The sequence below is a fragment of the Phodopus roborovskii genome, unplaced genomic scaffold (genome assembly GCF_943737965.1).
Source record: "Phodopus roborovskii unplaced genomic scaffold, PHOROB, whole genome shotgun sequence".
Taxonomy (NCBI): domain Eukaryota; kingdom Metazoa; phylum Chordata; class Mammalia; order Rodentia; family Cricetidae; genus Phodopus; species Phodopus roborovskii.
Genome location: NW_026126541.1, coordinates 3,898,814 through 3,922,955, shown reverse-complemented (window position 1 = coordinate 3,922,955; position 24,142 = coordinate 3,898,814). Strand labels below are relative to the sequence as shown.

Here is a 24,142-nt window from a genome sequence, read left to right as displayed (position 1 = left end):
CCAAATACAGATACCCAAAGGAAATGAAATCGCGTCGATGAACAATCAGCCAATGGCCAAGAAATGGATAAGGAAAACATGGCATATCTATCTGCACAGTGGAATATCGTTTATCCATAAAAACGATGAAATTTGCTCTCCTACAGCAGTATGATCGGAACAGGAGGACATTACATTAAGTGATTTAAGCCCGGCTCAGAAAGATGCTTATCACGTGTTCTCAGACATGCGCTGACCTCCTGGAGGCGGACAGTAGAGTCGTGGTTACCAGAGGCTGGGAATGCTGTATGTAAGGGAGGGGTGGAGAGGGAATGCTTAACACTTTGAGGAGTGTTGTCAGGCATGAGGATTGCCTTCCAGTGTGCCACTGCACATGGGAATAACTACGGTTGACAACCGAGTGTTTCAAGACTGCAGTGGACAGGATGTGACAAGTCCCCAGTGCAAAGGAAGCGTAAGTGTCCCACATGGCAGATATACCAAATGCCACAATCTGATTATACAACATATACCCGGAAGTATTAGTCTCACACTGTGCTCCATCAGTACATACAATCACTCTGTGTTGATTAAAAAATAGTAACCAGACATGGTGTTCCTTGCCTTGAACCCAGTCCAAGGAAGGCCGGCACAGGGAGATCAGGAGTTCCAGGCTAGCCTGAACAACATGGTGGCTCCTCATCTCAACAAACTAATAAATGAGATAATAAACATCAATAAATGAAAGTAATTAAGAATCTCTCTCTAGGAAACCCTGGGGCAATTCTGACACATACCACAGATGAATAACATCAGCATTCTTTCCTAAAAAAGTGTCTTTACTTTTATCTTTAAATTGTGTGTGTATGTGTGTGGGCTTGTGCATGTGAGTCAGTATCCACAAAGGCCAGAAGAGAGCAATGGATTCCCTGGAGCTGGAGATCCAGGTAGTTGTGGGATTCCCCTATGGGTCCTGGGAACCCAGATGCAGGCCCTCTGAAGGACATGTGTGGGTCTTAACCACTGAGCCACTGTGCCCTGACTGTTAGCATTCTTATCATTGAACAGGCCTTGCACCATCAGAGCCAGGAGGACCTGTCCTCTCCAGAAAAAATTGTAACAACACAGGGCATCCCTTAAGCAGAGAGTGAGTTTCTGCCTAAGAAACCCTGAGACTTTTGCTGACTCTCAACTTCATTTGCTGAGCAAGAGGCCAGGCTGACTCACAATGAGAAGGCTTTTCTCTTGGCTTTTCTGTGTATGTGAATAAAAGGACCAGCTCAAACTCTGGCAACTGCAGAGATCAAAACCTGCATTCTGCAAGCATTTTCTTTTAGGAAGATGCATCACACCTGAAGGCTTCCACACCTTCAACCAGAGATAGGCAAACCAGACCGTTTACCTGTCTTTTTTCATCTGACAGCCTGAGCATGCAATCCCTCTCTCTCTCTCTCTCTCTCTCTCTCTCTCTCTCACACACACACACACACACACACACACACACACACACCAGAATCACTCCCTGGGGAAGAAATGGGATTTCTTATCAAGAGAACAGGACAAAATCATTGTGTATTTTATCCTAACTAAATTGGTGTAGACAAAAGTCCTCCACCCCCTCCTTTACAAGGTGAACAAAGACGTGCTTTTTTCGGCTGCCTTTGGCAGTTTGGTTAGTGCCAAGTGCATGGCAGTGCATGCTGGACCCTGAAATGCCTGCAGTGTCCCTCAGTGCTGCCCTCACTCGGTCTGCTCCTGACTCTGATGATCCGTCAGGGCCTGGTGGCCTCTGCTTCTTCTACTGATGGCAAAGTGAGGAATCAAGAGCCCACATTCCAGTTACTGGGATGATGTACCCTGTGCCCTGGACTTCCCGGCTCTTCAAAGTGTTCCTAGTGTTCAATGATTTACCCTGGGATGGGGGTGGGGAGAGCTGAAGGGGTGTGAGGGGATGGGAGGGGCGCGCGCGTGCGTGTGTGTGTGTGTGTGTGTGTGTGTGTGTGTGTGTGTGTGCATGTACTCACGGGTGTGTCTGTGTCTGTGTGTGTGCATGTGCGTGTGCATATGCACGTGTGTTTGTGCGTGTGTGCAGAAGCCAGGTTAATCTTCCATGGCTTGTTCATCTTACTGGCAAATGGGAAAGTGCAGGAGTACCCGAAACACAGTTGCATGCTTTCTGAATAATAATGAAACCAAAGAATCTGTGTCTGAGATGCAGCTTTCTCCAGTGCATAGTTACCAAGTTTGGGGAGACTTGGCCCCTCTGACAACTCCACCTACTGTGGGCTCCACCCAAGGAGTTGTGGGTTCACTTTCTCAGTGTGTAAAGTGTCCTGACCACCCCCTGGAACTTCAGTGTAGGGCTGAGATCAGGATGCAAGTCACTGAGGGCTCCAGCAATCTCTGTGTCCTCAGGCAGAGCTCCTCACAGAGCCCACCCTGCCCTTCAGCAAGTGCAGAACCCTTCTCATTTTCCCAGACACAGAGGCATCCCTGAGGAGGAGGGGCGTGTGAAATGGAAATTCCAGAGCAGGAAAGATTCGGGGCCTTAGAGACACACAGATGGGCACTCAGGCATGCCCGTGCTCCTGGTCATCTGAGACATTCAGAATCATCCAGTTCCCAGTCCACCCCAGCCTTTGATGTGATACAGCACTAGATGACTCTAAAGTCCTTACATCTGTCTTAACTCATCTCATTCCCAGAGCTTTTGGAAAGAAAAAGCAGGATCCAACAACCCACTTTTTCCAAGAGGTAAAGAGAGACTCAGGATGAGGTGACCCACCCAGGGTGACACAGAGGGAAAATACAGTCAGCCATAGATCAAGGCACAGATGCTGATGCCTCTTTCTCTGTCTCCCACTGAATTCTGTCCTCTGTCAACTTCTCATCCTTTGCTGCCTACCGGGCCCAGGCCCTCCACGGCTTTCTCTGGCTGTTGGATGCTTCCAGCTCATAGATCTCCTCTGTCCTTCCCAAAGGGACTCACGAGAGCTGTCTGTTCAAAGAGGCAGAACACAGCTGCCACTCGTAGACCGTGGGTGAGCTGCTCTTCCCTCCCATGGGGAACAGTGTGGAAAGGGAGAGGAGAGGAAGAGCTGTGCGATGAAGAGACCCAACCATCACTGCCCCAGGCAGGACCGTGCTCAGCGAGTAGAGTGGCAGGTTGTGGCGCCAAAGCGGACTTTTGGGATGGTGGATGGAAACTCACTGCTCACTGAAATCCTGAGAAGAATCATGAGAGAGAGAGAGAGAGAGAGAGAGAGAGAGAGAGAGAGAGAGAGCGCTATAGTGTTCTTCAAAATAATCAGTGTCATTAAAAATTAAGAGTCTGTGAAACTACCAAGGATATGATATATGACAGCTAAATATAACGCAATGCTCTGATGGGTTCCTGATGCCAATAAGTGATGAGTATAGCCATTGTCCCTCTTGTCCCCCATGCAAGAAACTTCTCTTTGCCACAGGTGAAGACTACCACAAAAATGTCACAGCTGGAAGAATGCAGAGAGCATCTGGCTGTGGGGAGCCCAGCCCCAGCTGACACAGGCTCGGGGGTCATTGTAGAAGAGAGGGTGAAGGACTGTAAGAGCCAGAGGACCAGAAACAGGGAGACCGCATCCTAAAAGTGGCAGGAAGGCTTTTCCCCCACGATACCACAGCAACATGGCTGCCCAAACAAGACCACCACCACAGACATACTGACGTGGAGGGGGCACTCTCGTGGGGCCCCACCCCTGGACACAGACCTGCAGGTAACTAAGGTGAGCTGACACCTGAGAGGGAGGGAGGGGCTTCCCCAGGCAGGAGCACTCTGATTGGTTATCCAGTACCAGTGATGAGGCCTGAAATCATCTGCTTACAAACAACACTAAGTAGACTGAGGCAGGTTGTATTTACATGTTTATATAGAAGCAACAACAACAAAGTAAAAGAGACCATGAATTAGAGAGGACAGGGGAATGCAAGACAGGGATTGGAGGGAGGGAAAGAAGATGTAATTATAGCTGCTAATTAATTAATTAATTAATTTAAAAAACTCTCTGAGGAATATGGGCCTTAGTGATGTTAGGAATTTTGTCTGGCGTATTATAACAAATGAAATTATACTTGCATATTAATAACCAGGGAAACAATGTCAGGTATGCTACATTATATCTCAGCTTCTGTATTCTAAAACTTTTTTTTTAATGTTAATCTTATAAAAGAACAAAAACAAAACAACTACAGAAAAACCTCCAACGGCTCTCTGGGTCACAATGTATCAAGTTCGAGGCTCTCTGCAGCTTCAGGGATGTCAGTAACACTGACCGTTCGGCTGAGTGCTCATGCTGAGGAGTCTCGAACTCAGGTAGTCTCCACTCCAGAAACCAAGCACTTGGATATTACATACAGGGTTTTACACCCAGAATCTCTCTGGAACAGGGTCACTTCCTGCACTTCCTACACTTCCGGTAGCTGTTTCTCCCAAGGCCTTCACTTACTCTGTACACTCGCTTAAATGATTCCTGGCTCTGCCTCTCCAAATCCAACCTGACAGACGAGGTCCACACCAGGACTCCCGGGTTCTGACACAGCTCTGAGCTTCTGAGAAAGCCTACACGGGTCAGAGATTTCCTCTGTCCCCCAGTTCCAGCCCAGGGACTGCAGACAGCTAAGGGAGGGCTACACGGGGGATCTTGGGAAATGTAGTTTGAGATATAGGAGTTCAGCACTTGCAAGAGGCAAGTGCTCACTGTGAGGGAACCTGTCAGCGAAGGACGGGTACCAGGTACGGTGTGGGTGGTTAAAGTGCTCATGGGGCAGAGGTCCAAGCCCTCTTGGATGTGTGTTGAATGTCTGGGTACGCATGGCCATCTCTCCTAACCCTGACAACCAAAAAGGGAGGCAAATAGCCAGATTCACAGCTAGGACACAAGTCCAGCCTCCTAGTGGCTCATCCATCGCATGTGTATGTGTGTAGATGTGTACACGGAATGTGTAGGTGCACATATGTGTGTGTGGTGGTCAGAGGACAACTTCAGGCTCCAGTCCTAAGGCTGTTCTTTTACAGAGTCTCTCTCCAGCCCGACACACACCGTGGACCCTAAGTTGTCTGGCCACCAGGGTTCCAACTCCATCTGCTGCCCTGGTGTGCACACCTGGCTTTCCTTTTCTCAGCGCTGGTTTGAGAGACTGGTCTCTGGTCTCCATGCTTGCAAGACAGGCCCTTTACCCAGTGAGCTATCTGGTCAGGCCTCAAGTCCATTTAATAACTCCTCTCAGTATGACCGCCAACATAATTTCCCTTTTATTTACATATTCTCAAAGCCTGAATATGTACCACCAGTCTTCTTAGTTGGTTTTTGTCAACTCGACACAAACCCAGACATGTCAGAGAAGAGCGAATTCTACTTGAGAAAATAGCAGAGGTTGACCAATAGGCAACTACCGCCTTGATTGACGATTGAGTGGGAGGGCCCAGCCCACTGTGGACGGCCACGCCCCCTCGGGCCCCGCCCCCGCCCCCCCACTGCAGGCAGGTGGTCAATAAGCAGCATTCCTCTACTTCAATCCCTGCCTCCATTTCTCTCAGGGATGGACTGTTACCTGGAAGTGTAGGGGGACATTAACTCTTTCCTCCCCAAGTTGATTTTGATCATGGTGTTTTATCACAGCTGGTAGATGCCACCTAGCACTGACTGACTCTTGTTTTCTGTTTTGTTTCACAATGCATCGATCCTATCCCCCACATCATCACAAGCTCTGCGGTCAGTTCTCACATATTATGTGAATATTTCTCATATCAAATATAAAACAAGTCATCTCCTGCGTGTCTCTGTTCATGGGGAATCCAGGGTTACTACTAGGGCATCTCCCATGAGTAGCCACAAGGTTCTGAACTTCTGTCACGGCAAGCAAATAACTCAAGAACACTACTTGAGGGGAAAGCATTAGGAGCTAAGTTCAATTCCCAGAACCCACAGGGAAGGGGCTGGGGGGGGGGGGCGGTGTGACAGCTCACACTTATAAGCCAGCACTACAGAGGCAGAGCCAGGGGAATCCCTAGGGCTTCTCAAAACTGTGCATTTCAGGTAAAAATCAGAAACCCATCTCAAAAAGATGGGACAGTACCCAAGGAAAATATGACAAAGATTCCCTTTGACCACCCCACATTTGTATACACACCCCCTATACATGAACACACACACACACACACACACACACAAATCACTATTAGGTGACATTTACTGAACACTTACTATGCTCCAGGCATTGTATTGTCCTGGAATGTCAATCATAGACAGCCCTTCCCCTCAGATGCCTTGGATACTCCTCCCTGTCCTTGTTTTGCAGGGAAGGAAACCCGGACAAGTAGAGTTGAACATCTTGTTCAAGAGCACCCTTGGGACCCATGGGAGGACAGGGATTTCCACAGGAACATCTTATCCAGCAGAGAAGGAAATTGAGCCAACTCAGAAGTCGTGAACACCCAGCTGCCCGGGAAAGGGCCGCCTGCTAGTAAACAAAAAATAATGAGCAAACAATGGTGGAAAGCTCTTTAAATACAAGAACCGCTCCCCCATCTATGTGGAAAGATGACCAGTAAAGGCAATACGGCAAGGAGGGGCTGCCACCCGAAGACACCCTGGAGCCCCAGCAGAGGCCACGATTGGAGAGAGCTTGCCTGCATTGCAACTACAAGAGAAGACTCTGCATGGTGAGGATGACTCCAGGGATTATGGGGATGCTCAGTGGGTAAGGATCCTAGCTGTACAAGGGTACGGACCTGAGCTCAGATCCCCAGCATCCACACCAAGAGCCTGGCATGGCCATGCTTATACCTATAATTCAAGTGCTGCAGGAAGCAGAGATCGGAGCTTTCTGGGCAGTCTAGCAAAAACAGTGACCCCCCAGGCACCATGAGAAACTGTCTCAAGGGAGCAAGGAGGACCATGATAGAGCCCCCCCTCTCAAACACACACACATGCATGCATGCACATACATACATACATGCGTGCACGTGTGCGCGCACACACACACATGCACCAATTCTGCTTAAAGGCAGGACTCCTTCCCTCGGGGTCTGTGTCGGAGCCACGGCTTCATTACCTGGACGGCGGTGCTCCTTGCTTCTGCCACCTTCTAAGCTCACATCCTAGAGCTGTGTTCGCTCCCCCCCCCCCCACTCCCTTTCTTTGTGCTAGAACAGCACAGGAAATGAGAAATGCAAGCATTTAATAAATGCGCAGGGTGCTTAATTTGCAGTTTACTCGGCAGCTCATTTCCTGCTGTGGCAAGTGGTAGTTACTAGAAGCTACACACGAGGTTACCCTGTCATTACTGGCCCAAAATGAGCCTTCTCTTGAATTGGCTTCCCCGACCTCATTTTTCTCGATACCTGTGAGTCCGGTAATCAGGGTTATTATCACTTGGTGCAAACATTCCCGCAGGCGGACTCTGTTCTTGTCCACCTGGGCCACTTGTGGCTGTCTGCTAGGAAGGTGTCCCCACCCTTGACCTGCTCACCCCTCTGCTGGCCTCCCGATGGCAGAGGCAGCCCAGGCTCAAATCCGGTTAATCTGATTCCCCTGGAGGGGAGGAGGTACAGAGATTACCATCATCCAGCTGGGCAGTTTCTCCAGGTGACTCATGGCACATGTTTGTTCTCTGTGCCCAGCTTGCCTTCTGTGAGCCAAGGTGGGGCTCAGAAACGTCTGACATCATCGGGGCCTCAACGTGACTTCCTGGACACACTGTGACTGCTGTGACTCTCCTTTGACCTCTCTTGGACTGCTGGAATTTCACTTTCTGTACAGTCAGAATGGATAAGGCCCAAGAGCCTCTGGCAGGATCAGAGCGGACTCAGCTCTGCGAACCGAGGGACCTGTCCCCAGCCCTTCCCTTTCCTGTCAAGTACCGCACAAAGGAGTCAGCAGCAGACCCCAGGGTGGCAGAGAGACTATGTAAAGATCACTTCCTCCTGGGGGCAGCAGCCTGGGCACCAAAGCCGGTGCCAGCTCAAAGTCACAGAGGCAGGGAGGCCTGAAATATGACAGAAACCACTTTTGGAATTTTATACAACTTTTAAGGCCACCTGGAGACCTCAGATGGTCTCTGCACCAGCGATTCCTCTTAGAACTGGATCAAGGCAAAGCCTCCTGGCAGATCACCACACCTTAATGGGCTGGGAGAGAGCCAGGGCCATCCTGATGGTGAGACAGGGAGGCCATCTGAGCCATTTGTGGGAATCTGTGTCAAGAAGGGTCGAGCAGCATGTAGATGGAGAATTCCACCGTGGCCTCCCACCCCTTAATTCCCAGCGCAGGTCCCTTAGAGGGGTTAAGCAGCAAAGCATGCAGGTCTAAAGCATGGACTGGAATATCCCTGCACAGAACAAAACACAGCGAGCTCCCATCTGTCTGTGTTGTAGCTTTCTGACTGCTTCTTATATGTCGTAGAACACACTTGGAGTCGTTAACCAGCTAACACACCCCTTGTGGGATGGTCAGTGTGTCTGTATAGCCTGTACACTACATAAGAAGTGACCAAAATTTACATCTACTTGTCCTTCCGAAGCCCTGCCCTACAGAGAGGGAAGGAGTTTTCAGAGGTTACAATTTGCTCCAGCAGTAGGGAATCTGGCAAAGCTAGCTATGTAGCCCCTGGCTTAAAGTTTGCTAAGGTGGAGGTATCTAACCACGGAAATTGACACGTTTTACAAATCACCATGTTCCTTTTTGCCTGCTGGAAAGCTGAGTGTTAAACATTTACCTGTGCACCACTGTCCCAAGGTCACATTGCCAGCCAGCGGAAAACAGAGAGGGGCTCACGTTTGTTGGCTGTAGTACAGGCATTTGGACCCTTCCCCTAAAAGGGTCTGCCTCTCCTTCTCTGGGAACAGACATCCAAACTCACCCTTCCAGGTACCTCTAGTGTCTGCGCCCACACAGGGAGACAGAAGCATCAGCACTGTGTTCACAGGCGCCAAGGGCAAAGTCAGGCAAAGTGCAGTTTCTAAAAGTGCCCTCCACTCCGGGCTCCTCCCCGACCTGAAGTTCAGCCTGTTCAAGCTTTCAGTATGACATAACATTGCAGGGTGTGGCCTTTGAAGCAAAGGCAAACACACGTAATCCACACCTGCTAGCTTGCAAGGCATTCTATCCATCCAGGTGACAGACAGCATTAACCCTGGTAACTTTTTCCCTTTTCATTTTACTATGAGGGTTCACGGCTGCTCCAGTGGAAGGGAAGTGGTTATGTCCTGGGCAAGCACTGGTGAAGTTGGAGGCAGTGAATAAACACCTCCACAGTCTCCTCAGCAGACAAAGTCTACCTCCTACAAGCGGTGTGAACACACTCTGACTCCGTGTGCCCATGGAAGCGGTGTGAACACACTCTGACTCCGTGTGCCCACGGAAGCGGTGTGAACACACTCTGACTCCGTGTGCCCATGGAAGCGGTGTGAACACACTCTGACTCCGTGTGCCCACGGAAGCAGTGTGAACGCATAATGGGAGATGTCATTCTGTATATGTTTCTCATACTGGTTAATAAATAAAGCACTGTTGGCCAATAGGAAAGGAAGATAGGAGGGACTAGGAGACAAGGAGGAAGAGGAAGTAGTAAGGAGGAGTCAAGATGGAGAGTCTGGAGAGAGCAGTACGCAGCAGCCGGCTCCGGGTAAGAAGACCACATGGAAATACATAGATTAACACAAATGGGTTAATACTTAAGACAGAGCTAGCCGATAAGAAAGTAGTACCTGGCCAACAGCATAATATCTAATACAGAGTCTCTGTGTGTTAATTGGGGCTGGCGCGGCGGCGGGACAAGACCAGGTGGCAGGAGGAAAAACCGTACTCCTTACAAACGCACTCTGACTCCATGTGCCCATGGAAGCGGTGTGAACACACTCTGACTCCATGTGCCCACGGAAGTGGTGTGAACACACTCTGACTCCGTGTGCCCACGGAAGTGGTGTGAACGCACTCTGACTCCGTGTGCCCATGGAAGCCGTGTAAACGCACTCTGACTCCGTGTGCCCACAGAAGCAGTGTGAACGCACTCTGACTCCGTGTGCCCACGGAAGTGGTGTGAACACACTCTGACTCCATGTGCCCATGGAATCGGTGTGAACGCACTCTGACTCTGTGTGCCCATGGAAGCGGTGTGAACACACTCTGACTCCGTGTGCCCATGGAAGCGGTGTGAATGCATTCTGATCCATGTGCCTGCATGATGCTCCGGGCTGTTCTAGTTAACAGAGGAGCAGAACATGCTTTAGGGGGCACTCCAGCTGGGCCTCCAAGGCAGGCAGAACTTACTGGAATGGAGAGAGACAGCCACCCCCGATCATGGGAAGGGTAGGATAGAGCATGTCTTGGCACATTAGGAAATGGGTTTGACTGAAGGACAGCGCCGTCATCTGAGGCAGGGAATGAGGTGTCCCCCATGTCTCTGAGGGACAAACTAAGGACTTAGATGTTAAAGTCCTCCTTTGTATCTCTAGATGAGGGGTCTGGTCTCCTCTACAGAGCATCAGTCCACACCACAGATGGAGTAGGGGCCCGTGGGTTATAATACGGGAACATGGTGAGGATTGGGAGGTGGCCGCCCTGGGGGTTAGATGGGGTGCCATTCCTAGCTCTGCTCTTCATAAGGCTGTGAGTGCCTCAGTTTCCCCCTCTGTACAACGAAGCCGGATCTTACCGTGTCACCCGGGACAGCCTGTAAGTGGAATTAGTGCCAGTGACAGGGACTTTCCTGACAGAAGGTAAACAGGCATCGGCCACATCTGTCTCTGGCTGCACCAGTGTGGGAAAATCTCGGGTCACACAATGTCGGTACACACCACCTCACACCTCTTATGCTGAAGGAAAGACAGCATCCATTGTCTTCTGACTTTTTCTCTGCAGTGTCCCTGTCACCCATGGATCTCCCAGCTCTGAGTCACCAAGTCACCGACCATGGCAGAGGTAGCCATGAACTTGGCTGTCATACAACACATCCATTAAAGTGTGTGATTTGATAGACCTTGTATACTCGCCAAGTTCTGCAGTGATCACCTCTCTCTCTCTCTCTCTCTCTCTCTCTCTCTCTCTGTGTGTGTGTGTGTGTGTGTGTGTGTGTATACACACATTCTTAATTTCTCATGTATGTGCAAGCCAAAGGACACTCTCTGGCGTCATTCCGCAGGCGTCATGCATGGTTCTTTAGAATCAGGGACTCTCAAAGGTATGGAATGGGCCACGTAGGCTAGGCTGCTTTGCCAGGGAGCCCTCGGGAGCCCCCTGTCTCTGTCTCCCTGGTGCTGGGCTTATAAGCACGTTCCCCCCACCCCAGCTTTTGTTTTAGGTGGGGCCTGGGGATGGAACTCAGGCCCTTGTGTTTGCAAGGCAAGCACTTTCCCAGCTAAGCTATCACCCGGTTTCCACCACTCTCTGATGAGATGAGAAACATATTCATGACTGGGGAAAGAAACCCATAAGCAGCCATGCTCCCCTCTGCCCAGTCCCAGGCTGGTGCTTGCTGTCTCCCTCTGTAGCTTCAAACAAAGCAACAGGTTTGGCTAGTACCTGTAGGTGTCCACTCCTCAGCATTTGCATGGTAATGAGAAGGAGCCACCCAGACTTCAAAATCCTCCCAGTCAATACAACCCCACCCAACAAGTGTCTCATCACCACTTAGGAGGGAGCCCATAAAGAAGCTGGCTACAGGGATTTGCATGAGAGCTGCCAGATCCTCCAGAGGGAGTTCTCACAAACACAAACTTTCCCTGAGGGACCTCAACACTGGCATCAGCCACCACAGGTTAGGCAGCAGTAAAATGCAGAGGTGATTAGGTAGGATGTGCAGAGGTGACTGGTCCTAACACAGTAGGGTGTGTGCAGAGGTGATTGGTTCTAACACAGTAGGGTGTGTGCAGAGGTGATTGGTTCTAACACAGCAGGATGTGTGTAGAGGTGCTTGGTTCTAACACAGTAGGGTGTACAGAGGTGCTTGGTTCTAACACAGTAGGATGAGCAGAGGTGATTGGTCCTAACACAGTAGGGTGTGTGAATAGGTGATTTGTGCTTACACAATGGGATGTGTGCATAGGTGTATGGATAGGTGACTAGTGCTTACGAAACTCAGGTACTTAGAGAGGTTCAAGACACATTTTCAAAAACTCAAGGAGGTTGTATCTTGAAACACCATAAACTTTTCATTTGTCTAATTCTTTTGTCACACAACAACCAGAATGGTGTGTGTGTGTGCAGGGATGCGTGGCATGTATATGAGCACTTGTGGATGTGTGGTGTTTGGAGGTCAGAGGTCTGTCTACTTCAGGTGTCATTACTCAGTGGCTGCTGACCTGGATTTCTGAGACATGGTCTCTCACTGGAACCTAGGTCTCATGGTATCTGTGGAGGAGCTATTTACAATGATACATCTCAGCTCAGAAAGCTGAGGTTGGAATAGCTCACACCAACACTGGCTCAGCTCCGGCCAGAGGCTCATAAAACAGAACTTCCAACTGAGCTGACCTATGGGGAGGGGTTGGAGGGACACTAGAGCCTTCGAAAAACTAAACAACACGTGTTCTGAGCAGGGTCACACGAACAGCCAGCAGGGACAGCTGCTGAATGGGTGGGTACCGCCTCTCAAGAGAGGCCTGAGCCACATGGCTGTCACAGCTCCCATTTAAGCCGCCACCGTTCCTGTAACATCAGCATGCCCCCAAATCAAACATTACATTTCACCCCACCACAGAGAGATGGACTAGAGTCATCAAAATGCTACCTGAAGGGTGCGGGCGCCAAGCCCCACAGGTAAAAGTCATCAAGGAAGTCCTACCAGTGAACGGGAGGCCATTGTCCGCCACAGTGAGTGGCTCCTGTGGGCCTGCGGTATCTTGGTACGTTCATGCGGGATCTTGGCATGTTCAGGATTGCAGACCTCGCTTCCCTTGAGGCAGGGTATAGATATCGAGGAAATGGGTGGACCTAGGAGGGCCTTTCCCTGGGCACGGCTCCACTAGTCTCTTTCCAGTGATAAGAAGCCATTCTCGGGCTCGGACTGTGACAGTCCTGGTCCCGTCTGGACCCTGTGATGTCTCAGGAGTGCTTCCAAAGTTAAGACAAGAATGGTGACCGATATGCCCTGACCCTCGAGGAATGGCCAAGCCTTTCCTGCTGCATGGGAGGTCTTGCTGTGACCTCTGGTCTCTTAGACATTCCTGAGGGAAGAGGAGGACTCTCTCCAAAGCTTCAAGGTTTTAGTTTTTCCAGAAAGGCCTTGATATGCACCCCCCCCCAAAAATGAGCGCTGGATGAGATATGATGCCCAAGACTGGAAGGATAGGATGTGTGACACTGTGCTTAACTGAGCAGCCATATCCTAATTAGGACAGTGACACATCAATCAGAAACCCAGAAGTCCTGTTGAAACTTTAATAGTTCTAAATGCAAAGCCATAGATTTAATAGAATGTACCCAATAGCTCTAAAACAGGAACACCCAGGGTGGAGAGAGGCTTGTCCACTGAAAAGCCTTATTCTGCTTTTATTCAATAAAACTCACATGGTGGGCCCAGTTTCCGGGCTGTAAAGTGCTTACCCAGCATGCAATGCATTACACCGTGGGCTCAGCCATCATTGCTGCATAAACTGGGCGTGGCAGTACATACCTGTAATCCTAGCTCAGGAGGCAGAGGCAAGAAATCAGAAGTTTAAACTCATCCTCACTCCCCAAGGGGACTTGCAGGCAGCCTGGGCCACAGGAGACCATGTCTCAAAACCATGGCAACCACAACACAGTATAAGAGAAACGTCACAGAGTGTACATGTCCTAAACAACTGGATTTCAAACTTTGGGCCAATCCTTTGTCTGGCTCATGATCAGTATATTTAAAACAGAGCCAAGAATGAAAGCTTGGACGACTCACATGACTTTTTTTAAATCAGGAATAACTTTTATCATATTATTCATAGTTTATGTGCATTGATATTTTGTCTTCTCTTATGTCTGTGTGAGGCTGTTGGAACCCTTGGAACTGGAGTTACATACAGTTTTGAGCCGCCATATGGCTGCTAAGAATTGAACTTGAGTCCTCTGGAAGAGAAGCCAGTGCTGTTAACGGCTGAGCCATCCCTCCAGCCCCATTTTATTCATTTCTGTAATTAAAATTTTTCATAAAATAAAGTTTTCTCTCACTTCCCAACTTCTCCCAGATCCTCCCCAACTCCCAACTCCACGCCGTTTCTTTCTCTATTAAAAAAAAAAAAAAATAGACAACAAAACCAAGAAACACAAACACAAATAGAAACCTACAAAAACACAGAAAAAAATGGAAATCAAAATATACAAGCAAAAGATCAATAAGACAACAAGAAAATGCCTAAATGAAGCAATATGAGACAGAGGTCTACTAAGCTGAGTTTATTCGTGTTGGTCAGCTGCTCCTGGGCGTTGGGGCCTACCTTAAAGTTTTGCATGACTTTTACTCTAGACAGTGGTAGCCATCGGTGTCTTGCTAGGGGGCGGTGGGCTCTTTCCTGTGTGTACTGGTGACACCCAGAGTTGAACCTGGAGGTCCTTTGCCAGAGTTCTGGCTCTTTCTGCCTGGGCTGTGTAACTAATTTATAGAGGCAGTTAAATTATTTGCTTGCATCTAAACATGTGGAGGACCCTCCACAAGAATCTCCATTTCTTTTTAGAGGCTTTTGAAAACTAAAGTTCAAACTGTGGTCCGCAGGGAGGACCACACGCTCTGAGGTGCCCATCTCTACTCTAAGTCAACTGGTTCTCAGAGGCTCTGTATAAACTCATAGCCCTTTCCCACCCTCTGATCTACCATGACCCACAGAGCCTTTCTTATGCCTACTGTTATGTTTGTGGGGAACAGTAAACCCTGCCACACTCATCTAGCTCTGGTCCTATCTCACCAATTTCATAAAGAGTCTCTCAATAATCTTTGAGCCAAGGCTGCATTCCTGTTCATCCTCCCAAGCCCAGTCAACCACGACTGCCTATTGGAGTTAACTGCTCTCTGCCCTTCCATCGCATACTGGTTTAATAGTTCTCAGGTGAATATAGTTTACGCTGTATCACAATGACTTATATATGAGCTCCCTGGCATAAAGCGCATGAGCTCTGGCCAAGTCCATATTTTATTTGCTTCTGTATCTAGATCACTTTTCTCACATAGGGGTTGGAAAAACCATTTCGCAAACAACTCTGAGCATCTCCCGGACCATACACAGAATTCACCCACTTACTGCTCATTCACAATCCAATGGATGACCACTGTGGAGCAGACGCAGTGTTGTGGATGCAAAGTGAATCGACCGCCAACCCACCCATCCCGAATGCTCCCTCAAAAGCTCCAGTTGCATAAAGTCTCTCTTCCTTCACAACAGTGACTTTTTCTTGCTTTGAGTCCCCCTTGAAACCTTCTGTCCTCCCTAATGTCTTCACGTTTTTTTTTTTTTTTTTTTTTTTTTTTTAACCAGTGTGCCTCCCAACACCATTAATTTACATGGTAAGAGCTTCTCAGAGGATTCATGCTAACCTCGATTGTGTGTGGTGACACAATGGTAATTCATTCCAGCACTTGAGAGGTTGAGCCAAGAGGATCATTCTTGAGCCAGCTACGCTGCAAGTTTGAGGCCAGCCTGGGCTACATGAGACCTTGTTTCAAAACCAAAACTAAACAACAAGCCAAAGGCTTAGCCGCAAACTATCCCGCAGAAAACAGATCTCAACAAAACTGATTTGGTCAAAGCCACTACGGAAATCCCACAGCTATGGTTCACCACCAAGCTTGGGCTGGGTCCTCCGGATGAGTATTAGCAGAGGAGGGCACGTCCAGAACCACGGCCCAGCAGACCCCCTTTCCACCATCAATCCCAACACTATCCACTCCTGGCTGTCTGCTGATACAGGGTCCTGTGAGTAGGAGACAGCCATCTATCACATCTCCAGGGCCTGGAGATCGATCCACAGCCAGTTACTTCTCTGGGGGGGGGGCTCTCAACCCCCTTTCCCGCTCACCATCAGACATTCCAGTGAGGAACAGCCTTGCTATCTTTGACATCCATTTGCTTCTCTTAATTTTTCTTCAACTTCTCCCTTCCCGTAATGTTCTAAATACTGAGCAGCAACAGAAAGAAAGGGAAGGGAAAGGATATAGATGACAAGATTTAGTGCTAGTGAAATGAGACACTCCACACTTTGAGAATGATGCAGTTTGGCTCCCCAGAGGCTAAAGAGGCAACTGCAGCCTTGCAGAGCCAAACACCTCAAGTATTATCTTTTACCCAAGAGTTCCACAGAGTTCCATCAGTGCAGGAAGCAAGCCCCCCCCCCAACTCTGGAAACTGTGATACCCAGAGAACACACATGTATATCTGTACACGCCTCTATCGTGACTTTAGACCAATGCCACCTTCCTGCAGGCATAGTGAGCTCCATCCCACCTCACAAAAGCAACCTTGCAACTTCTTCCCGGCCTGTGCACACCCAGGGTCAGGCAACGGCAGCAGTTTCTTGGCTGCAAGGGTATCACAGAAGGTTGGCTCTATTACATAACATTGTTTCGCTCCACACAGCAGAGGCTCTGGCCAGCAAGACGTCTGTTACTTTCTGTCACCTGGAAACTGTGAGCCAGATGAGGTTTGTGGGAGGAATGGAGACGCTGGTGATATGAAAATGGGGAGCCATCTGAAGGATCAATTATTCTACCCACAGGAACCATGGACCAAGTACACGAGGTCAAAGTGTAGTCCCTAGACCAGGACACCAAGATCACCCGAACAGGGTCAGGCTCTACCCCAGATCTGGGGAATCAGAACCCAGAAGTCTGAATTTAACAACCTCTCTGGGAGGTTGTTATTTCCTTCAAGTTTTTTTTTTTTGTTGTTGTTGTTTTGTTTTTTTTAAGCCACCATCTTCCTTGATAAACCCAAGTTATTCAAACAAGTTAGCTTGTTTGATTATAGTGGGACTCAGAATCACTCCTGGTACCACTGGGACACATGGGACCATAAAAATATTAACCACATCAGGACCATAACAGCAAAAATACGTTTCAGAGAAAAGAGGTCATGCACAACAAATATTCACTGTCCCTATGTTAACCGTATCTGCCCTTAAATTCTCGGCTCCTGCCAGTGTGGGATGAGCAGACCTGTGGGTCTGAGTCATTCTCAACTCAACACACAATGAAGTAGAAAGCTGGCTGCTTCAGCTGCTGTGCCCTCAGACAAGGCTCAGCCACAATGGGAAGAGTTCCCACACCACTCAGTGTCCAGCGAAACTTCTGGAACATTCTCTGGCTCATTAATGCTGGCCTTGGAAAATGCCCAGTGTTTTGACTTCAGCACTGTCATGAGCTCCTCTTTATCAGCCTACACTGGGCTGTGATTGTGGCACAGAGAAAGTCAACTCTCATGCCAAGACATGCCCCATAACCTCGTGAGCCCCTGGAGCACCTTGCTTCCGAAAGAAGTTGGAAAATCCACCTTGCTGTTCTGTGTGCGCACATGACTGAGTGCATATTTGCACAGGCCAGAAGATGACCTTGGGTCACACTCAGGCACCTTGTGGATTTTTCCTTTTTCTTTTTTTTTTCAATAAAAGTTCTCTCAGCCAGGTTTAATCACAGCACTCGGGAGGCAGAGGCAGGTGGATCTCTGTGAGCTTGAGGTCAGCCAGGTCTACAGAGTGAGTTCCAGGACATCCAGGACTGTACACACCCTGTCTTAATAAATAAATAAATAAATAAATAAATAAATAAATAAACAAACAAACAAACAAATAAATAATGAAAAGAAAGGAAAAGAAGAAAAAAAGAAAAGTTCTCTCACTGGCTCCAAACTTGCCAAATGGGCTAGCGTGGCTAGCAGAGGGAGCCTAGGGACCCACCTGCTTCTCCCCACTCCATACTGGAATAATGAGTGTGCTACCCTACCATACCTGGCTTTGGTTTACATAGATGCCTGGTACTGAGTTCAGGTCCTTACTGAGCCATCTCCCCAGCTTAATCCATTGGCCTGGAATAAGGATTTTGTCAACACGATATAGTTTGTTTATCCTTGCTTGTTACTTGACCAAGTGTTGGAAAGCATAAGGGCCACGTCCCAAAGTTGGGGAGCGGTTGAAGATAGGGCAGGCTAACTCCAAGCATGGCTATCCACCTCTGAGGAGTCTTGACTTCATCAAGTATCGCTCTGAGGAACTCTGGGGGAACTCTGGCAACACATCCTTTCTCTCAAAAGTATGTGCCTGTCACTGGCTATGACAAACTTATTCTTCTAGATCCTTATTATCTTTTCTGCCTCAATGAGTTTGTGTATAGGGCAGGCATCTGTTATGGTTGTTTTTCCAATGTGACCTCCTTTCCCTCAGTCACGGGAGCTCCATCTTGCAGACAGCCCTCTGCTGTGAAGCCAGGGCTGCTGCAGGCACACTGGTAGGGTAGCACCTTCGTTTATAAAGTAGTAAAAGCAATTCACACTTGCATTTTTTTTCCTGTCTTGAGTGGAATGTGATGTCAAAACCCAGAGCTTTCCCAGGATGATGAGAGGCACACAGTTGAATTGTGTGACTTTGTCCTCCATCACGACCATTGATTGTGAAACCCCGGTGGCCTGCGGTGTCTCCTCTAACAGGTAACTTTCCTTCAGACCTTACTTAGGAGACGTCTGGGGTGTTCCCCTAAAAATCTTGGGGTTAAGAGAAATGATGACATATGCTGATAATCTCAGCAATCAGGAGACGGAGGCAGGAGGATTATGAGTTTGAGGCTAGGGTTGGGGGGGGGGGGAGACTCCCTGAACGACTAAAGGCAACCAAAAGCTTCCATCTACCCACCTTCGACCATAGACTTAATGATAGTATCACAGATGAAGTCATGCAAGAGGGATTCAGGATGCTGTACACCTCAGGGGCTGCCAGGAGACACGACAGGCCCTGGGTGATGTGGGACAGAGCAGTTGCAACCAGCAAGGTGTAGTGTCAGCTTTTCACAGATGCCTACAATCCGACGTACCTCCAGAGAAATGGAATAGCCACTTCTAAAATCTTTAAGAGTGCAACGCCCTAGCAAAGCCATGAATGCTGCCCAACACTGCGTCATGAACTTATAGATGATGAGACATCTTGTTGTTCGGTAACACAGTTATGGAGTTCTTAAGTGGGAACCCTGTAGATACAATATCATTGGGCACACTCAGATTTGTCAGCTGTGAGAGCTCAGCATCCCACACAGGAAGTAGTTCGTGAACCACACTTTTCTGATCGTACCTGAGTGCTTCATCACTCAGGCTTATTAAAATGATCTTCCCTCCTCTCCTTCCCACCCCACTCCTACTTCCTAGTCTGGTCCTTCTTCCCCAGCCCTTCCTGAGCCCTATTCAGGTCTAACCTAGGTGAGTGGCCACGGGTGAGCGGTTGCACGCAACCACCAGCTCCCAGCAAATTCATGTGTCAAAGGCCTGACCCTCAACACCTTAACACATGGCTTTTATTTGAGATGGGGTCTCTACTTAGACAGTCAAATCAAAAAGAGGTTACCATTTGGCTCCTCATCACTCATCAGTTCCCCTACAAAAAGTGGGAATTATGAAGACAGAACACACAGTGTGAATGACACAGGTCTAGCGACAGAATGACGAGTCTACAAGCAAAAAAATGTCAGAGAGAGCTGGCAGAGCACCGGGAGGCCAGGGAGATGCAGAGTCTCCCGTGGGGACTCACTGGAAAGGAACCGGCTCTGCAGAATTCTTGACTGTGGACTTTCGTCCTCCAGAACTGAGACAATGACTTCCTGTTGTTTAAGCCACCAAGTGTGTACTGCCCTGTTGGCCACTCCCAGGGGTGACTGGGAGTCCATCTCCCCCATCACGTCTCTGACCAGGTTCCATCCACTCTTACATGGGTGCATCTCTCACACCTAGTGCATTATTCCTGATTTGTCACATATCCAAATATCCCCAGTCTTTAAAGGCCCAGAGTAAGAGCCACCTGCTCCAGCATGGCCGATCAGGATGCTTTCACATCAAACTTCAGTCTAGATGCTTCTTCTACTCACGGGCAAACCTATCTCACTCCAACAGTAGATGGCAGAGAGCCAAGGGAACCATTGTGCCCTGTAAATACACAAGACCTTGCTAACCCAGAAAGCTCAGGCTGGGTATGGCGATGGTGTGAAGGAGTTTCCTTGGAGGAGTGGACGTGTCTGAGCCAAAACCTCCCTGTGGCGGTGCAGCTGGCTTCTCAGTCCCCACTGTCCCCAACTAGACTAATTTTGTCACTCCTTCCAGTCTCCTCAATATCCCACTCCAGCCCCACCCCTGGGAGAACACATCTTGCAATGTCTGCAGCCATTGTCAGCTTTTACAAGTGAAAGGTCAAAGCCACCAATGTTAAGTAAGAGAGAGGCTGGGATTCTGCTAGACACCTGATGATACCACAGAAAGCCACAGTGATAAGGAAGGCAATCAGAAGAGCTTGCTGCAGAGACATCATTTGTTTGCGCTTGCATGCATGTGTGCATGTGTGTGCATGCATGTGTGCATGTGTGTGCCCGTGTGTGTGTGTGCACTTGTGTGTGTGTGACACACTTGCACACTCTCCCTACTCTGAACTGTCAGGTAGAGAGCAGACATCTCTCTTTTGTAGGAGAATGAATATTGAGACCTCTGCTCTTATAGGAAAACAACCCAAGAAATACAGGAACTCAAGTCTAAAATGCCATTTACCTGAATGTGGCATTTTTCAGCTAAACTCTTACTTTTTCACATGGTCACAGAGCTTCCAAGCCACAATCGCCGTTTGTTATAACTTTATCTCTGGGATTTACTTCGTTCTATTTCTCAGGCAAACACCCAAACAAGTAAACAAAAAAGAAACAGATTCATTCAGAAACGGCCCAGGAACACACGTCAGGTAGCAGTCACAACTTTTAAACGAGCACAGCGGCTCTCGGGGTGTAGGTTGGTGAGTGTGTATGCTGTTTTGTACTCAGGAAGACAGATATTGACTGGTGAACCCACAAAACCCTTTGGTGCTTCTTAGACAGTGCAGCAAGGATGAGGTGTCCTTGAACACATCGGGGAAACAACCATTTCATCCAGACTCTAGGATCGATTAGTGTCTGCGAGTGTGGGCAAATGAGCGTGTGCTCAGGAGAACAAAGACCATGCGAGCTGAAGATGGTCTGCCCCGGGCCGCCATGCTGGCTGAGTGTAGGCCTTCTCTCCAGCCATGTCAGCCCCAAGTGGAGACTGAGGAAATGACATACAGGACAGTGTCACACACTAGAGTGAGCACAGCAGGGAACCAGAGGCCTGCCTTGCTCCTTGCTCCTTCCTCCTTAGCACGGCCACCACAGTGACCTGAGCTTGCTAGGGCATCCCCATCAGCTTCAGGAGGGCAGAGAAAATAATACTAATACTAATGCTAATACTAATGCTATAAAAACTAGGGTACTGGAAACGGTCCAGATGCAACAAGGCACCGGTCCCTGGCAGCTCTGTTGTGTTACTAACCGGTTTCCTCCGCCAGAGCATTGACAGGGGGGATGTCCACACTGGACAGCACGTCATATGGTCAAGTTATTAGCTGTGTGACCTTGAGTCACTTCCTTACCCTTTCTGATCCCTAGCCTGCCCGTTTCCAGGAAGAACACACTTTCCCAGTGCCCATTTCACTTTACACACTAATCGAGATCCCTCCTGTAAAGCCACCCACAGAAACCCTGTCTTTCTCTGATGTCGGCTGAAGCTGGTGTAGTCGGGGCAGGGGAGCAGCAGCAAGGACTGGCATAGACCTCAAAATAAAAAAAGAACAACCTCTAATCAGTGGCTGGAGCTAAGATAACACTAGCATGTGGCCTCCTGGGAGCCTGCCCAGAGTATTCCAGCTAGAAAGTGCCCAAGCATGGACATAGGTAACCTAAGTGAGGCTCGGGCAAGACGATATTTGAAAACTCCTGACCTGCCTGCGATCTCTATCAGAGGTCTGGGCTGCCACCAGCCCCACAGGAATGGAGTGGACCTGTGGCTTCTGAAATCTCCACCACTCATAAATAAATCACACAGGGACACAAACTCAAATCCATTAGCAGCAGAGGGCTGGGCCACATCATTCTAGTCGGGTGGAAGAGGTGCATGGGAGTTGTCCCAGAGTCCAGCAAATGCCATGTCTGGGTTTTGCACTAGAGGTCCCCAAAATAAAGGAAACACTACCAGAAGCGTCTGTATTCATATCGAATCACCCCACCGTCCATTCACCCAGAGGTCAGAGCAAAAGCAGGCGAATATTAGAGGGGTGGATGAATAGAGCAGACTGTTGGTCTGGGCGTGAACCCTCGGCACTGCTAAAGCAGGCACAGTTGGCTGCTCAACCCACTCTCTGCACAGCAAAACCAAGCTGAAACCGGCCACAGCCCAAGGTTAGCGCTCTATCTCACAAGTATAAAGTAGACACAGAGAAGGCATTGAGATGGAGTGAGACAGGATGAAAAGGCGGGGGGGGGTGGGGTGGGGGGAGATGTCCCACAGGAGAAACCATGACAATTCCAAGCTTGCCAGGGAGCAGAACTGAAGTCATTCTTCACAACAAAAAAATCTCTAAAACATATTGCCAAGAGGGGGAAAAAAATCAAGTTAGGAAAATGGTCATTGGATGGTCCTACAGAAGGTTGGTCCTTTGGCATCTCTGATAAGGTCACTTCTAATTTGTGCACCCAGTTCCACTCTACACGGGTCTAGAAAGACAAAGGCCAGTCACTGGAAACTGGAGGTTGAGGGAGTAGTGGTCAAGAGTTCCCTTTCCCCTTGTGTTTCTGTTACATTTTGCTTTTAAAATTACTTGGTGTATAGCATATTACTGGAACGACTAAAAACGCGATCTATTGTTGTGTTCTTTGGCATTTTCCAACCAAATGAATTCACCTAGAATTCAATTTTAAAAGGTTTATCTTAATCTCAGGGCCACGCCCAGTAGGTAAACAATACACACCTGTGCAAGCCACGCCCACCCTCCTCTTTTCCAGTTCTCGTGTGGCTGATTAGGACATCCTTTAGCAAGGTGTTGGCAGGATTGATTAAAGCTAGTACGAACCCTTTCCAACATCCAGGGGCTCCTCTCTGCCACACTAGCTGGGCTTGGGTCTGTCCCCACACAGCCCCACCCAGGTATAAACCCTTCCGTGACAACAAATCTTAACGAACTCATTGATGAAGGATGAAGGAAGAGAATGGAGGGTAGGGTGGGAGGTGGAAGGCAAGTCTCAACCCCAAATCCCAAACCCACTGGCAATTAATCAAAAGCTATGCGCACCCTGAGCTGAGCTCAGTCCCTGCCATGGGCTGAGATTCCACCGAAACCCAGACTTTGTCCTACAGAGATTCTCGCTCGGAACATGTCTGCCTGCATTTCGATTGATCATTGCTCATAAGGTGCCCCAGCCCCGCGGGCCCAACGCAACTTCTACAAGCATGCACCGTGATCAATATTTATAATTACCTTTCTCTTTCACCATGGCAACAAGGTCCTTGGCCGGGGGCACCGAAAGCAACAGGAATGCACTCTAGGCGTGCAAGCAGACCGATCGGCCGCTGCGGAGCTGCGAGGAGACGCCCCCAGCACCCACACGCCAGGTCCGGGGCAGCCTTGAGAAGTCCCGCCCCCGCCGCGGCTCCCACGCCCGCCCGCCCGCCCGCCCGCCTGCACGATGGCCGCGCCCTGCTCCCGGACGCTGTCGTCTGGATGAAACCACTCGCTCCAGCTGCTGTGGTAGCAAATGCGAAATTCCAGCGTTGATCTCCCGTCACTGACACCACCTTGCATTCCTGACGCCCTGGAAAATGCTCCGGAGCCCTGGTTCCCCTCCCAGGGTCTGATAAATGATTGCCAAAGGAGGAGGGAGGCCAAGCCACACACAGCCAGGGACTGTTCCCCTAAGTAAACTCATCAACTGTTAGCTTGTTAGTTTCCTGTGACAACTGCTTTCAATCCTGATTACAGCCTCTTTCAGGCAAACTGAGTAAGTAAAATTGGCCTTAATAGAAAAATAATACAGAGGCTCCTTCAAGTTCATTTTCCTCTGATAAAAAATGAACACACACACACACACACACCCACACCCACACCCACACACACACACACACACACACACACACACACACACACAC

At 49.0% G+C, this 24,142-nt stretch overlaps 1 protein-coding gene across 1 annotated transcript in view; it reads right to left on the bottom strand.

The window, feature by feature from the left end:
- Positions 1 to 23,624, bottom strand: part of Ablim1 (actin binding LIM protein 1) — a 160,963-nt gene extending 137,339 nt beyond the window's left edge. Inside the window, exon 1 of the mRNA XM_051200032.1 lies at positions 23,475 to 23,624. Within this exon, the coding sequence (XP_051055989.1) occupies positions 23,475 to 23,490 (16 nt within the window). The 5' untranslated portion in view covers positions 23,491 to 23,624. The remainder of the gene's footprint in view (positions 1 to 23,474) is intronic.
- Positions 23,625 to 24,142: the final 518 nt, after the last annotated feature.